The 15,960-nt window shown below is 39.2% G+C and overlaps 1 protein-coding gene across 2 annotated transcripts; it reads right to left on the bottom strand.

Annotated features, from left to right (window-relative positions):
* Nucleotides 1-1,714: 1,714 nt before the first annotated feature.
* ATR (Ataxia telangiectasia-mutated and RAD3-like protein) lies at nucleotides 1,715-14,546 on the bottom strand. Of its 2 annotated transcripts, XM_078305112.1 has the most exons (17): nucleotides 14,315-14,546; nucleotides 13,648-13,792; nucleotides 13,294-13,406; nucleotides 12,878-13,212; nucleotides 12,285-12,409; nucleotides 12,047-12,191; nucleotides 11,299-11,808; nucleotides 11,134-11,209; nucleotides 10,369-10,663; nucleotides 9,007-10,260; nucleotides 8,184-8,700; nucleotides 5,359-8,103; nucleotides 4,420-4,989; nucleotides 3,705-4,022; nucleotides 3,091-3,396; nucleotides 2,454-2,648; nucleotides 1,715-1,993 (listed from the first exon to the last, which is right to left on the bottom strand). In XM_078305112.1, the coding sequence occupies exons 1-17, from the start codon at nucleotides 14,472-14,474 to the stop codon at nucleotides 1,826-1,828; spliced, it is 7,977 nt and encodes a 2,658-aa protein (XP_078161238.1). In that variant the 5' UTR covers nucleotides 14,475-14,546; the 3' UTR covers nucleotides 1,715-1,825. The 2 variants fall into 2 exon arrangements, with proteins under 2 accessions (XP_078161238.1, XP_078161239.1); XM_078305113.1 differs by lacking the exon at nucleotides 13,648-13,792 and having other exon boundaries at nucleotides 14,315-14,438.
* Between the last annotated feature and the right edge of the window lie 1,414 nt (nucleotides 14,547-15,960).

A 15,960-nucleotide genomic window follows, 5' to 3' on the forward strand; every position in this document is an offset into this window, starting at 1 on the left:
ATAATAAGGGCCGCAGTAATTCATTCCGGTCTAATTCATTTTCGGACCAGTACTGTGAATTTGAATTTAGTCATAGATGATATTAGTTTATACATTATATTTTTGGCAAATAATTTTACTTCTAATTTTTTTTTTTTAAATCTAACTAAAAAAATAATTATATCTGAATTTGTTTTCCTATCAACTTAACTAGACAGGTTTACATTAAAAAAAAAATTCAGAATGATTCATTAGTGTCGTACTATTTTTCAATATTTTCCCACAATATAATTTTTAATTTATTTAATGTTAACAGCTACAAAAATCGGGACCTGTTGACTTTCGAATTCCAATCACCTTAATTTCAGAGGTGTTTATCTTCATGGATTAATTTGGAATTGCAGTTGTTTTTTGGGGGAAAACTGCAATTAGTCTATGAAATTTGTCTGTTTTATGTAGTTTTCCTGTTGCATAACCTTCTGTTAACAAGGTATTTCATGTTAATTAAATATGAAAAAAAAATGCTGCAATCATCAGGTTCTGCTTTGAAAAGGAGGATTTCCGATCAAAATAGGCTTCTAACTTGAGATTTCAGTTTTTTTCTCTTGTACTGGTCATCTATGAGAAAGGATATTTCATCTTATTCAAAATGCGAAAAATGCTACAATTAGGTTGCACTTCCACAGCAAAAGATGAATTCCTAACAAAAGTTCTTGGCATAATAAGCATTGGGCAGCTGTTTGTCGGAGCAAGACCCAAGGGGGGCTTGGACTCCTTGATTTAGAACAAATTAACAGGTCATTATTATCCAAATGGATGTTCAGGTTTTATGATGATTCCATGAATGGTACTTGGAAAATTTTGTTGATTCTTAAAGTTGGTATTACATGTACTCATGGTCAGCCCTCTCCTTTTTGGAAGGATGTTAATTGAAGTAGGTATTTTTTTTTTGAGATAAGTAGGTATATATCTCAAATTGAAGTAGGTATTAATTGGTAGGTATGATATGGTCTTACTGTGAGGTTCTGGTTGGACAGATGGCTGGACCTTGTGCATTACATACTTTATATCCTCAATTATTTTCAATAGTGTATGATCCAAATATCTTATTATCTCAGGTTTTTCAAAATGGTAGCTATCATATTGAATTGGCTAGACAATTTTGGTTGGTAATTATCATGAAGAATGGTGTGCTTTGAATTTGAGGGTACCAATATACAGGATTTATGGGACCTTGATAGGTGTATCCTTCTGAAAGATCCTAATTTAGTGGAGCTTACAATGGGTGCAGTGTTGTGGACACTGGATTGAACGCAATTAATTTTCAAAGGACATATTAGAAGTATTAGGAACATAGGTTCTCCGATTATTGCTACTGCTAAATTTTGGAGTAGCAATCAGACCTATGATACATTGGCTAATTTAAATTGTATGCTTCTTTGTGAGGTAAAGGACCTACAAGAAAAATTTTATACCATTACCATGGAGGATACAACCCATAGGCTTGGGATAGAGAATGGTTTTATTGAAGACAGCAGGACAGGTACAGATAGTTGAGCTTGATATTACTAGTTGTTCGGGGGTCTTTATGCGTATGTTTTGTTGGTTGTCAGTTTGTTGTTTTTTAGTATCTCCTGTTAGAATTACAAATTTGCTTTGTTAGTTCATGTAATATAGATATTTGACTTGTAATACCTATGTAGGTTTATTTCTGTTTTGTAAATTGCATGAATTGGTACCAGAGTGGTGGTACTGGAACTGAATGCTTTGTATGGTGGCACTGGAACTGATTTCTTGTTTAATGGAAATCGGTGGGTTTACCCCACTTCTTTTTAAAAAAAAAACATTAAAACCAAGGCATCCACCATATATACATTTTGCCAAGATTTTTGTGCGAAACCGCTTCAGCTATGAGGCGCCGAGCCTGTCCTTCAACTGATAAAGGCAAAGAAGGTGCTGCTGCAACTCCAACCATAACTCCCTGTAACCTGGCTTTGATGTTGCTTATGGCCCTCTAGAAATATTATCAAAAAGGCATTTATCATCAAACACTGAACATATTTGCAAAAATTTAGAAAAAAAATCAGGAATTAACCCCAAGCAAATCCACATATTTGCAGAGAAAGCTAATTCCTTCACTCCTCTATCCATAAATTTTAAGGGTTATTGTATACAACAACCCACCTTCCAAGTAACAGGACAGAAATTATATTCCATAAATTTACAACAATTTTGGCCCCTAACAATGATGATACCCTCTTTTTTCCTTTGCACGAGCACACATGAGCTAGAACCAAGTAGACTAGATTTGAATATTTTTACCATCCTTTAGACAGGTCAGCAGTCAAGTCATTTCAAAGTGAACTTCTATATTTAAGTTTTATAAAGGTAATTTATTAGCTTGTGCTTGAGTAAAACACCGGCCATGTTTTGCAAAAAGAACAAATCAATTGAAAAGGTTGTTGTTACAAGACCTGAGCATGAGGGTTTTGAACTTCAACTCCGCTGGACTTGTGAGACTTGGTCCACTCAACAAGCGGGTCATGTATGAAGGTCTCAAGAACACTCATCAAAGTCTCCTTATGCGTCCTTAGCACTGATAGTGTTATCTCGCATACCTTCAAGTATACACCTTCATATCCAGAGATCCCCAGACCATCAATCATGTTCTGCACCGAATTTTACTTGTCAGATATAGATAGATAGAGAGAGACAGAGGGCATGTTATACTAATTAGTAACCAAAATTAAGGCTGTTATACAACCCATATCTCAGTTGAGTGCTAGCTCACTCTCCTGCTCTATTTAAAAACACTATAATTTTGGAATAATCAATAGGCCCTTCTATCTTGCCATAAAAGAAAGGTTCATCTTGGGTTAAAACATCAGGCAATAGTGACAGTATCCTAGTATCTAAAAACTACAATGCATACCTATGCTTACACATCATGTCAGGTACTTGTGAGAGATTGTTGGTTTGAAACCTAGCACCATGTGGGATTTATAAAAAAAGGGAGCTGATCCCTAGACAAAAAATGAAAAATTCAGGTACTTGTATTCATTTCTAGAATTTTCTTTTTCATACAGCCATATTTGCAACGTAGCTTCTGACCTGTGTAAGCCTGAAAGGGACCAACTCGGGTTTATCCAGGAGCAAGCCTCTATCAAACAGGCAACTGAAATCTACATGAACACAATCACCACTTGTTGAATCAAACAAGATATTCTCTCCATGCCGGTCACCAAGCCCTACAATATGCCCCACCATTGACCACACAGCTGTTGTGTGTGCATATGCTATCCTGGCACGAAACCATGCAGCTGGTTCAGAGAAAGTGGTCAAAAACCATTTGTGGAAAACCGGTGGAAACATGGGCAGGATCTTTGTTTTAAGCATCTCGTCTTCTGGCATCTTACCCTGGCAATATGAATGTCAACATGTCTGATCCAGTTGATTGACTTTTGAGCATTAATTAACCATGACATAATCTCAAATAAACTTTTCTGATCCACAAAATAATTTGAAGTATAGATTTCTTGTGCTTATGAGAAAGCATTAAAGAGACATATTCTGCGCTATAATAGTTTCTGCTCTGTTCTTTCAAAAAATATAACATGTTAACAACTTTTACCAATACAATACAGATGACAGCTGAAAGAAAATACAAAACCATGATTTAAAGAATTCTCAATTCTAGTACTATCATCTAGTATTGATATACCTACCTGGCATTGGTCGTAAATTTTCTTAATTATCAGGTTGGTCCTCTGCCGGTCAAACTTCCCGCATGTTATATAAATATCCTGCAAGATGTGTCGAAGGCCACGAGTATGTGGGACCCACTCAACCATGCCGCAATCTTCGGTGAGTGGGACCACAGCAAAGGTGCGAATATAAAGCTTTCTACGGCGGCTCTCAGGATACTTGGAAAGGAGGCGGTTGATCATTGCATTGAACTCCATCATACGCGCATCTTTCCTCAAGTCATCCTTGGGTTTGCATAGGAAAGGCCGTGCCACACCATCACTTCCAAGAAAAACAACCTGATATTTTCAAGAGCTTTTTGTTGTCATCAACATTTTGAGAAATACATTTTACCACCAACAGGAGCTGTTGTATGCCCCAAGAGACCTTATTTTTGTCAAATATTCCTTTGTTGAGATGGGATACCTGAACGCAACTTTTTGGCTAGAAGGATGCAACATTTTTTATCCAAATGCACAATCATAACTTTTCTAACTTTCTATTGAGGATGAGTTTAGCTTTCTTTTCTGACTTTGAGACCTAGTTTATCTTACATGACCAATCAGAGGTATTATTGATGCCCAAGGTAATGATCCTGGTAGATCTATTTTGTAACTATTATTGTTTAAGATCAAATAAAAAAAAGTTGCTTAGATAATCTACTAAAAAGGTGATTAAAAAAATATATAAATTAACCTTTTTGGGTTTTTGGAGAGAAGAAAGGATCTCCGCCTCATCAGCTATACCAGCAATTGTGACATGCTCAGAAGCTGAGAAAACATTAAATTTAGGCTGATCTTCTGAATCCACATCATATGATGGCAATGCAACAGTCAGAGACTGCTGAACCGGCAGAATAATCCCAAGTGGCATCATCCTCTTCAGAGAACTGAACTCTGTCGATATATTAATGCTCCTTGATTTAGGCTGTCCAGGGTGGAAGCACAACCTGATCAGATGATCTACCAGACTTGCAAACTGTGAGAATAAGTTACTGTTTTCACTTCCGTGGCGGGACCCCTTTCTTGCAGCTTGGATTATCTCGTTAGCTGCTTCACGCCGAGCAGGAACCGTTGATTTGGAGACAGCAGCCATCATCCAGAGGGCCTGTTGAGGGTATGCTTGTAGAACAGATGTAATTATGTGCTTCACGGTTCGCACTATTTCATCATTCTGATGGCAAATGCGAGAGATCAGCTGAGATAAGACTGTAAGCCATTGGTATGTGGGGAGATCTTTCAAACAACCTCGCATGACGCTTAATACCTAAAATATTGCTAATTAGACTTCATTTTAAGGGAAAAGTTGCACATTTGTGTTAACCTCCAAAAGGAATGAAATAGAATGAAAGTAACAGTAGTGACCCTCTTGGACATGGATAAAACTGATGGTGGACCTGCAGATTTATTGTCATTTTATTTGTTTGACAGAATATTTTATCTTAAGACCTTTCTCCATTCATCCATTTATTGTATCTTATTTTATTTTGAACATGAGTGAGAGCAGGGGACACCTACATGAACCAAACTGGGGCTGTTATCAACTTATAGTACAAAAAATTTGAGAGGTACCTAAACCAGCTTTCTAGAGGCGAATGCACAACAAGAAAAAAAAGCTAAAATAAATTATGTTTACCCTAGTATGAACAGCTTTCATGGGCTTGTTCGAGGCTGATCCTTCTCTTTGGTAAACGCTCCCAAAGTCAAACCAGAGGGTCAGCAGTCTTGGCAAAGCTTGGAAAAGATACTTATGGCCTCTGTGGAGACCCTTTGCATAAAAAAGCAGCACATCAGGTAGATATGTCCACCACAACTTCTCTTCAACAGATGTGCTGCTGGAGCCAGAAGTTATGGGGCCCACTTTTGCAGCAAGCCTGTCTTCTTGCCTTCTCCTTGCATCAACCAACAGATCATCACAGTATTTGGCCATGTAGAAGTAACCCTTCTCCCACTTGGGCTGCAACTCTCTAACCCTAGAGTAAAGGGAAATGATATCTTCCTTCTGTTTCTGTCCTGTTTGATGAATCCATCTGGTGTAAAGGAGAAGAGTTTTAGCCACATCTGAATTATCCTTAGAAGCCTGGCTGACAGAGAGAGGAGCATTTGGTAATGCAAGCGAGAGGCTGGAGAGAGATGATACAACTGCAGGCCCCAGCACGTCAGAAGGCACATTTAGCAGAGTTTGCTGTAACTCAGCAATTGCACCATCTGGTTTTCTCACATCCCACAAGTACTTGGCCCTCTCCATGTGCACATTTGGAGCACCTGAGGCGTGTGCTTCCAGTATCGCATGATGTGCGGTCTCATAGTGACCGGCTGATCGGCACAGCTTTGCGTACTGAAGCCAGCAGTCCCCAACCTGGGAGTTTAAACTACTCAAACCGTACACCAGCCGGCGAAAAGCAAGTAATGGTTCTCTAGCCCATAATGAAGGTTGAGTGATTCTGAGGCGGTTCTCCCAGTCTTTTGCCACTTTGACAAAATCTGGATCATTATGAGTGAAAGCCTTTTCAAGGAAGGAATCTTCACCAAGCAAACTGTGGAAATCCTCAAGCTCACATAACATGTGAAGCTTAACAACGTATGGATAAGCACGCATGTACGAGTCCATACCGGCTGCAGTCAATGGCACTAGCAAAGCCTGCTTTGATTGAGCAATTCGCTCTTCCACCAAGAACTGATCTTTCTTGATCATTGCCTGAAATATTTTGGCAAGACCCATGTCAAAAGAGGCATTTGTTTCAGTACCAGAAAAAGTTAAGCCCTCCTTGTCAACATTTGAAAGGTAGTCATCCATCAAGTCCCAACGACCTAATCTCCAAGCAGCTTGCACCCCTTGCGTGCACCAAGTTTTTTTGTATTGTGGTATCCGGCATATCAGACCATCTACATGTGCAACCATAGCCTGAAGGTGGCACATGTTAAGTAAACAGTTAAGCACATCAGAATGCCTTTGCACCGAACAGGGTTCCATTTGTAAAGCCTGTTCACAGAATGTCAAAACATCAGCCCAGTTACCAGATTTCTCACTAATGAGCAACTGGTCCTGAAGGTTGGATGAGTCGCGTAAATTTGCCAAACCAAGAAGGCCATCAGGTTCGTCCAATCCAGAATATATCTCCATCAGAAAGGATATGTCATTGTCAGAGAACACCCCACTAGTCTCAGCAGCTGGGTTGAACGAACCAGAGTTATCTCTCACATGCGATTCAAAGTACATTAAAGCACGCGCATAAGCCTGGCAATGGAAAGAAGCTCTAGCTAAAGTTACCTTCGGAACAGCAGATAACAACTCAGACACATTTCCACACTGCACCAGGTGGTCCTCATTTTTGGAAGCAGAAACAGAAGCAATTTCATTTTTCCCTTTGACAGGCTGAGAGAGTGCAATTTCCTGCTTCAGATCATCAACCCACTGGCCGAGATTGTCGAGCAGAGTAAACACAGCTTGGATACACACCTCACTCTGGCCGCTAGTTATTCCATGAACAGCAGCACCACTATTCTCTGATGCAGCTGCTTCGAGGACTGACAGTATCTCCTCTGTAATCCTTTGACGTGCCTCTGCTGTGCCATGACAGACAGCATTTAGCACAAGGTATGGTAGAAGGTACAATGCAGTTTGCATGTCAAGCCTCACTATCCCTCGGCATGCACTGAATATGCTGAAGCGGGATCCAGTGGCATGGGCTGTTAATTTTCTTATCCATAAATAAATCCACCGCCGGAAGGACATTTGTGGGCGGTAAATTGAACCAGTATAAGCAGAATCAGTCACACTAGGGAGTTGGTATCTTGAGGTCAGACAAGGCGCAATTGTTTCCTTGATGTAATTGGAAAAACGGCTCCACAGTTTCTGACCTCGATTGTTTAAATCACCACCAGATGCTTGGCAACCAGCTAGTTTTAGAAGCTCTTGAATAGCCAAAGCTGCAGAGTCATGCACGACTGTGTCAGAAGCTGCCCGAAATGCCCTTGCTAAATGCTTGTTTATCAACTCAAAAATGAGATCATCGTCAGAACACTCAATCTTAAACCGCTCAGAAGAGGTGCCCTTGAACTTTGCTGGGTCCACAGCACCAAGTGCACCCAGACAATCAGCACATACTAATTTCAACCTCTGGCCAACAGCAGTACGTGACTCCTCAGCACAGCCCCGTAGCAAGGTGGCAATTAGAGAGCTTATCACATCTAGATCGGCTGCATGATCAGCCCCAATTAATGCTGTAATGCCTTCTCTTTCAGCATTAAGTAGCTTTTTTAGTTCACGTGCCACAATGTACCTGGCATTTAGGCTTTCATGGTTAAGACCATCAACAGCACCTTGGAGTTGATCCCTTAGCGTCCTTGAACCCTTCGCCTCTCTTATCAGCCCATTAACCTGTCATGCTAAAATATTATTTTAATCCCAAATTGAAATATAATACCATGCAAAAAGTTCAAATCAGATTATTAGAGTACCTCTGACAAAGCTGGAATGCTAGGCAGCAGTGGCAATTTACAAATCTCCTGCTCCACGCGGGCATAGTTCTTCACAATAATGTACCGTAAAACTTCAACAATCTTATCCAGGTGTTCAGAGGGACATTCTTCACATATCTCCAGGGACGGTATAAAGGCCGCCACGACCTGTGACATCACATGCTTTATACTAGACGGAGAAAGTTCAGCCAATTGTCTAATAAAAAAGTGCAGTGCATCAAGGCCGTCACTCTGAAGGGCTTCTTTGTCGATTGTGTAGATCAAGAGAACCATGATTTTGGGCACATGTGTGTTGAGGTAAGGCCCCATCATCTCAATTAGTTTCTGAATTCGGTGCAAGGCCTGGCACTGCAATTGTGGGTCATCACTATGGAGCATCTTCTTATTAATGCTGTTTAGAAGACCGGCAAACTGATCCTTCAAGAAATCAGGCAAGTCTTCTGACCCCGTCAGAATTCGAGCTACCTTCTTAATTATCAGAGGGATTCTAGTAGTCCTGGTACCAGAATAATAAATCATAAGACTTGGAAGTTGTAAAGGGGTACACCAAGAATATGCAAAATTTTCAGAACTAATGGTCGTGGTTGGTAGCCTGTGTCTCTTTTAGGTTACTTTAGCAATACACAAACATATCAAGTCATCACCTACATTAGGTTACATTAGGTTCTCCTTTTTAGAACTACATAAGACATCTTAAAAATAAAAGCAGCTGCCTCTTTGTGGGACTCATGTAAAATAATAATGACATCTCTCATTTATATCAGATGATAGTGATAAATTATCTCCTCGAAAGTTGTATTACCTGCAATTTGTTTCATCCTGATCTGTGTCCCCATGGAAACACAAAAGCTCATCAAGCAGTTCGGGCAATGCTGCAGCAAATATTTCTTTGCTATCCGATTCCGCCTCTTTATGATAGAACTCCAAGACAAAGGAAAGTTCTTGCGGAGCTTCATGAAACAATGCAGAGGCAACCACCTTTGGCAACCAATGCACTGCCAGCGGGGCTGCCTGTGTGTCAAGTTGGTTCGCCAGCTCATGCAAAATCAGGACCGCTTGATTGTTACTCTTGTGCGAAATAACAAGTTTTGGGATGACGATTGGGACCATGCACTTTACTAGCTCATCAATTTTAACCCCCAGAACAGCCTCAGCAAATTCTTTTACTACGGCCAGGTGACCAATGAGCCGATCAGATAGAAAATCATATAGTGAGTTGCGAAGAAGAATATGTTTGGTCAAGAAAAGTTCAAGGCCTCCCTTGAAGCATGTCAATCTCTGTATCAGCCTAAGTGCCGTCCATCTGACAATTGTTCTGTGGTGGCCAAGTTGTGTGATAAGTAATGTAAAACATTCGAAGAAAACTGGGGCATGAACATCAACAGCTTCCATGATTCTAGCAACACTTTCTAGAAGTGTTAGCAAAATCTGGCGATTCTCGTGGAGATTCTCGGTTCTGGCAATGGCACTTTTGATGCGGTCAAAGAATTTCAGTTCTCCATCTGCATCATCAGCAAATAGGGCAGCCAGAATCTCACTTTTCATGAAGCAGCTTATCACCCCACAAAATTCTTCTCTAACTGCCTTAACTTTATGAGATAGCAGAAAGTCGATGCATTCCATCCAGCGCAAACTATTTTCATCCAACACAACCTGACTACTGTGTCTCAGGATTCGGGGCAATATCTGTACACACGAAACAGCCACTTCTTCAGAATAGTCTCCAAAAATGAATTTGAAAAACAGAGAATGTATCCCCACAAAGGCACCTGGCTGGCCATCTATCTCACTTTGCAACGTCGGCATTTGCACAACAGCAGACAACAGTACTTCTTCACTATCTCTTGCTTTGGATTCGCATGTGGAACAAAAGAATCCTTTTAACAGAAGATCCAATGTTGAGACACCAGTTTGATGGTAATTGCCTAAGAACAGCTTACAGGCATTTCTCCCATTTACTTTTGAACAGCCGGAGAATCCAGTCAAGCATGACAAAAAACCAAGAGAGAAAACTATCCTTTTATTGACTGATGCACTTCCACCTCCTTCCACTGACCTGAAACATAGATAAATAAATTTTAAAAGCATCATTTACCCTCTAAACAAAAAAGATCAGTTCATATCTGTCAGTTTGACATGCATAAAACAATAACAAGATACTTACTTGAGTCGATTGACCATGTGTTCAAGCAGGCCAGAACCAGAGAACAAGACAAAGATAGGCAATGAAATTACAGCTTCACACCTGACCTCTTCGGACTCATCATTCATAGCTAAGTCCAACAATTCAAAATCGCGTGTCGAATTTAGTTTAATCCCAAGCTTCGAGAGAACTTGTATCATGAGGCACTTTAGATGCAAAATTGACTGAGAGGGACTTATAAGGTGAGTGTTGCTCCATGAAAACATTAGCACATTTAAGAGATTGGCATAAACTGAAGAAATGCAGTTTCTTTTATCTGCATCAATGAAGAATGGTAGGGATTAAGAAGCTAAGCTAGTGCATGCAGTTAACTGAGGTATTGCAGCACCACAAGATATCCACCACAAACAGGCTAATTTGTGCCATTGAAGTGCCCAACAGGTAGCAGGGAACTACATGTGAACTTCTATTTCTCATTATATGTATTCAACAATTTGGCAAAACCTTAGTAACATGATAGGACCTTGACTTCCACACTAACCAATACAAGCCCAATTAAACCAAACATAAACATAAACAAGTAACAGAAACGTCAGTCGAAGCAATACAGACTGATCTTGCATCCAGGCTGAGAAAACCTACTTCTCAACCAAAAACTTTACTTGCCGAATAGGCTAATTGAAGAGGGAGGATTGTTGATATAAAACTATCATGAAGAAGTACAGAACATATACCTAGGGAAAAAGCCACAAATTAGACAGAGAGAGAAATGGGCTAAATCCTTACCTGGAATGAGCAATATGCTTTGAACTGCTTCCAAATACAACGACATATTGAACAAAAGGGAGCCACCTTCCTTCACCTAAGTAACATCATATATGAGATGCCAAACAAAAGAAAAGTTGAATATATTCGATTGGTTTGCAATTTATTGTTTCTATTCCTACTAACCTGTTTGCAGATCCACGGTATCCAGGAGACGACATGCTCAAAAATACTACCACTCAAACTTGTATTCCAGTAGGAAGAAAATGCACAGCACAGCACACTTAAAGCATTTATAGCATTCTCCGGTGTCATGGAATTGTGTAGTTCATTATCAGGTTTTAAATATGCAACTAACCGAAAAAGTAATCTAGGAAAAGGATTAGAGATTTTGCTTTCCTCCTGCTCCCCATGCTTCAAGAAACTTGTTCCGGTCATTTTCTGACGCTTTGAGGAGGTGATTTCTCTCTCCTCAGTTTTTCTCTTTTTGCCAACTCCAGCCAAGTCAGAGTCTTCAGTGGCACCACCCAACTTGTTGAAACTTTCAGCACCAAAAGTGCCTATAGCCAGGCAAATGCAATCAATGAGCCAAAAGCATGGGTTTGACGTGTATAATACCTTAACAAGTACTTCGGGCTTCCACACAGAAGGAGAGCATAATTGGGCTATTCGTTTGTAAGCAGTACACATGGCTACCTGAAATTGACAGACAAATTACATTTTATTGTGTAAATAAATGCTTGTTAGGACCTATCATGGCACTACATCAAAATCAGCAGAAATGCTGTTCAATAGGAAAAGGGCTTAAGAAAAACAAGTGCATCAGGGTAGAATTTGATCTCTGCAAAGGATATCAATGATGTAGAATAACTTTTTGCATCTTGATGTTTGGAAGGATACATCTCAAGTGTTGTTTGTAATTTAGGTTTCTGACCTGAAGTTCTGGGCAATTGGTGGTTTCCAGTGCTTTTGGAAAACTATCGATTATATCAGTCGCAGTAGATTCAATAATTGAATCGTGACAAGATGAATGGAGCTCATGAAAGCACATCCCCATCGTATAGTCATAGTTGACATCTCTGTGTTTAAAAATTCAAAAGTTAAAACATTTTTTTGATGAAGCAATAATATAGTACTTATGAATGACAGAGCAGCAGTATTAAAAAAATCACCTGAAATGAGGAAGGCTGTTCTTATCTTGCTCCAGAATACATGCAATTGAGCGAATAATTTTCTCAGCTGGAACTCTATCAACATCCACAATTGTTGCAGTAATTCTTGCGAAGTCAAAGCATGCCTACTCAATCACAAAGAAAAAAGTAAACTCACGCCAAGAAGGGGCTGAGATAGTATAAAACAGTGGTTAGACAAAGTGTTACCATGCCAGATTTTAATACCATTTTTGTTTTACTGGCACCTAGCACCAAGCATATGTCATAAATGCCCTTTAAACCAAAAGTATTTCTTTCAAGTTTTTTACTTGGCTCATTCAGTGCTCGGTGCTCACTGAGGGTAAATTGTTTGTTGAGTCTAATTTGAGATAGATTAAGAACAATTGAAGCTTGATTACATCACAGTTGCTCCTTCAAGAGTTATTGAGGCTCCTCTGGGTATGGGGTTTTATTGCACATTAGAGGCTTGTGCAGGGTTGTTAGTTTGGTAACATAGTACATGCTGGTCAACTCAATTAACAAAATCTAATACCAGTACATTAGAAATTCTTGAGATAAACAGATTCACACAAGTAAGCTACCCACCAACTCACCATATGCAAATCAGTATCGTCGTAGCAAAGTAGAGAACATGCAGCAGTAACAAAAGAGATGTCAAGAAGCCCTTCCACATAAAGAGTCCCTTCTGTCAAGCACTTGCTAATGAACTTAATAAGTGATGCTGCAAAAGGCCTCCACCTTGCATCCCCGGTCAGATCAACCAAAACACCTGGCCCACTCCTGGGACGACAACTAGCAGGAAGCTCACTGAAAATCATTGGTGAATTTGCAACTAATGCGAAAGTGCCAGACAAACACTTGACCTTTATGGAACCAGCATGTGCTGCACTGAGCTTGTTTCCATGGATGGATGCCACGTATAACACATCTGTTGATTTACGAGTTAGGTAATAGTCAGCTCCTTTCACAACTAACAAAACTGAAAAAGCAATAAGTTTGCAAGTAGTACCTTCTATGGCAACCATGGTATCTAGGAAGAATTGGCGGTAAGCTTCTCTCTCCTTAGTGCGAAGAAGTGACAGGAGAGAAGAAATTGTCTCAAAGATCACTCCATGCCGAGAGCTGATGAAATAGAAGTTAATTACAATCAAATTAAAAACAAAGACAAGAGTGCTTGATTTCTCCTATAATTGATGCAAAGTTCAGCATTGGCTATTTTCTAGAACTACTAAGTTGGTGGCAAGTAAAGCATATATGACTCCAAGTCTGTTGGATAGTTGGATTTTACAAAACTTTGCCAAACTCATTTTTAATTGGTTACAAATAAGCACTAAAAAGATAAACCTAGTTTAATGTACCATACCAGAAGGAGGGGTCAGCAAGAAAGGGGAGAAGGCGGCCAATAACTGGAAGGACTGCTGCAGCACAACCATGAAAGAAAACTCCAGGGAAATTTCGGGCAGTGTGCGAGAGAAGTTTCAGCACAGCTGTCACCTCCCTCTCATTTGCTTCAACAAAATATATATCAACTTTAGTTCTATACTAAGTAAATTAATTTATGTAGACCATTGGAAGTAGATTTTTTTTTCCTTCTTAGGGAGAAAACCCTTAGCCTACAAAACCCCCAAAAACAAAAACAAAAAAAAAGAAAACACACGAAGAAGCACCTCCCAAATGCTCAAAAAGCGAAAAGGTAAACATATAAGTACAGTGATTAAACGGATATGACTATATGAGCACTGCAGCCCCCTCCAGCTCATACGCCTGAATAAATTTCTCCCTTATAATTTTATTAATAAATTAACAAAAGAGTCGCAAAACCTTCCTATTAATGAGACAAATCAAAAGGTTCCAAAAATTTGATATCAACATATTAATTTATCCGGAAGTAACATAGTCAACTCGCTGCGTATCATACAGAAACCCTTTCTCCTACCTAATTTACCTCTGAAACACATACAGAAATTCTCTCCACAAATTAAGCAATAAATGCAAGAAAAAGTGTGGAAGTAGAGCTAGAAGCGCGATACCATTGGACGAAGGGACAACGTACGCATGGAGGAGGTTAAGCAGTGCAGTACGGAAATCGACCTCGAACGGGTCCTCGCCGCCGCTAGAGGAGGCGCCGGAGGATGTGGAGGAGGCGATCCTCTCCCGGAGCTTCTGTAAGAGGTTCGATATGTTTGCCATTTTTCATCGATCGAGCTCACTCACTGTCTCTTGTCGTTGTCCCGCCTAGCGCCATTGTTGCAGCACATTTCTAATTTTTCCCTTGTACAAGTTTCCCTCCTTTTGGTTATCGGCTTTGTGGGCAGCGCCTAATACTTTATTGGGCCTGCGAATTTTATGGCTGGGCCTGAGAGCAGCGGAACAAAACATAAAGCTTTAGGGATGGCATGTTTACTCTGTTCATCGGTTCGGTTCGGTCCGAATTAGGCAAATCAAAGTTATAAGTTGGTTTTAAAAATAGAACCAAACCGAACTGATTTAGCATTGCAACCGAACTGAACCAAAGTTTAATTTCGATTTGTTCTGTTCAAACCGAAATATTTTAATTTTTTTATTTAAAGCAATTGATTTATAATAAACCGAAGTATATTAAGAAATAGACCGGAGTATTAAGGAATAATTTGGGATATTAAGAAATAAATCTAAGTATTTAAAGAAATTAATTAAAAAATAAATAGGGGTATTAAGAAATAAACCGGGGCGGTCCGGACCAAATTCATAATATATAAAAGTTTCAATCAGTTCGGTTATTTTGGTTTTCAAAATTTCTAAACCGAACCGAAGTTATAATTCAGTTTTAAACAGCAAACCGAACCTAAGCATTAAACCAAAAAAAACTGAACCGAAATACTAAACCAAAAAAACCAAATCATTTAGTTCAAACTAATTCGGTTCGGTTCAAAACCGACTAAACTGGACCCAATGAACACCCCTATTTACTCTCTCTCTTTTTCGTTTTCCTTTTTTTGGATAACTATTCTCATATCCATCAAAATTTTTTGAGTATTCAATTTTTACATCAACACTTAATAATTATTTATTTTCCCACTAATAAGAATAAATAACATCTCTCATTTTTCTAATTTAATGTAATTGTAAATTGTTTATTGGCCGGAGGTCACTAAACTTTGTTCTTTGACATGAATTGATCACTCAACGTTGATTTGTCCCAATCCAGTCACTCAACTTTTTATTTGTCCCAAATTGGTCGCTCTATAAATTTTCAGTTCAAAATGCTAACGGAATATTCTCATTCCAAACGCTAATAGAATATGCTCATTTTGTTCAAAATTCAAAACGCTAACATAATATGCTCATTTTGTTCAAAATTCTAACAAAATGATTATATTCCGTCCAAAATACTAACGAAATGAGAATATTTCGTTAACATTTAGGATGAAAAGGTTATAAAGTGATCAATTTGGGACAAATAAAAAATTGAGTGACTTAATTGAAACAAATCAAAATTGAGTGATTAATTCGTGACAAAGTATAAAGTTTAGTGAACTCTGAAAAAATTTACCCTTGTCTATTTCCCCACTATGAGGGCGTGTTCGGATGTCACGGGATTACGGAATGGAAATGAGAATGGGAATATGAATTCACTTTTGAAAAAGTGAGAACCCATGGGTACAGAATGCACGAGATTAATTATGGGAATATGTGT

Source organism: Carex rostrata, chromosome 7, assembly GCF_964058835.1.
Source record: "Carex rostrata chromosome 7, lpCarRost1.2, whole genome shotgun sequence".
NCBI classification, from domain to species: Eukaryota; Viridiplantae; Streptophyta; class Magnoliopsida; order Poales; family Cyperaceae; genus Carex; species Carex rostrata.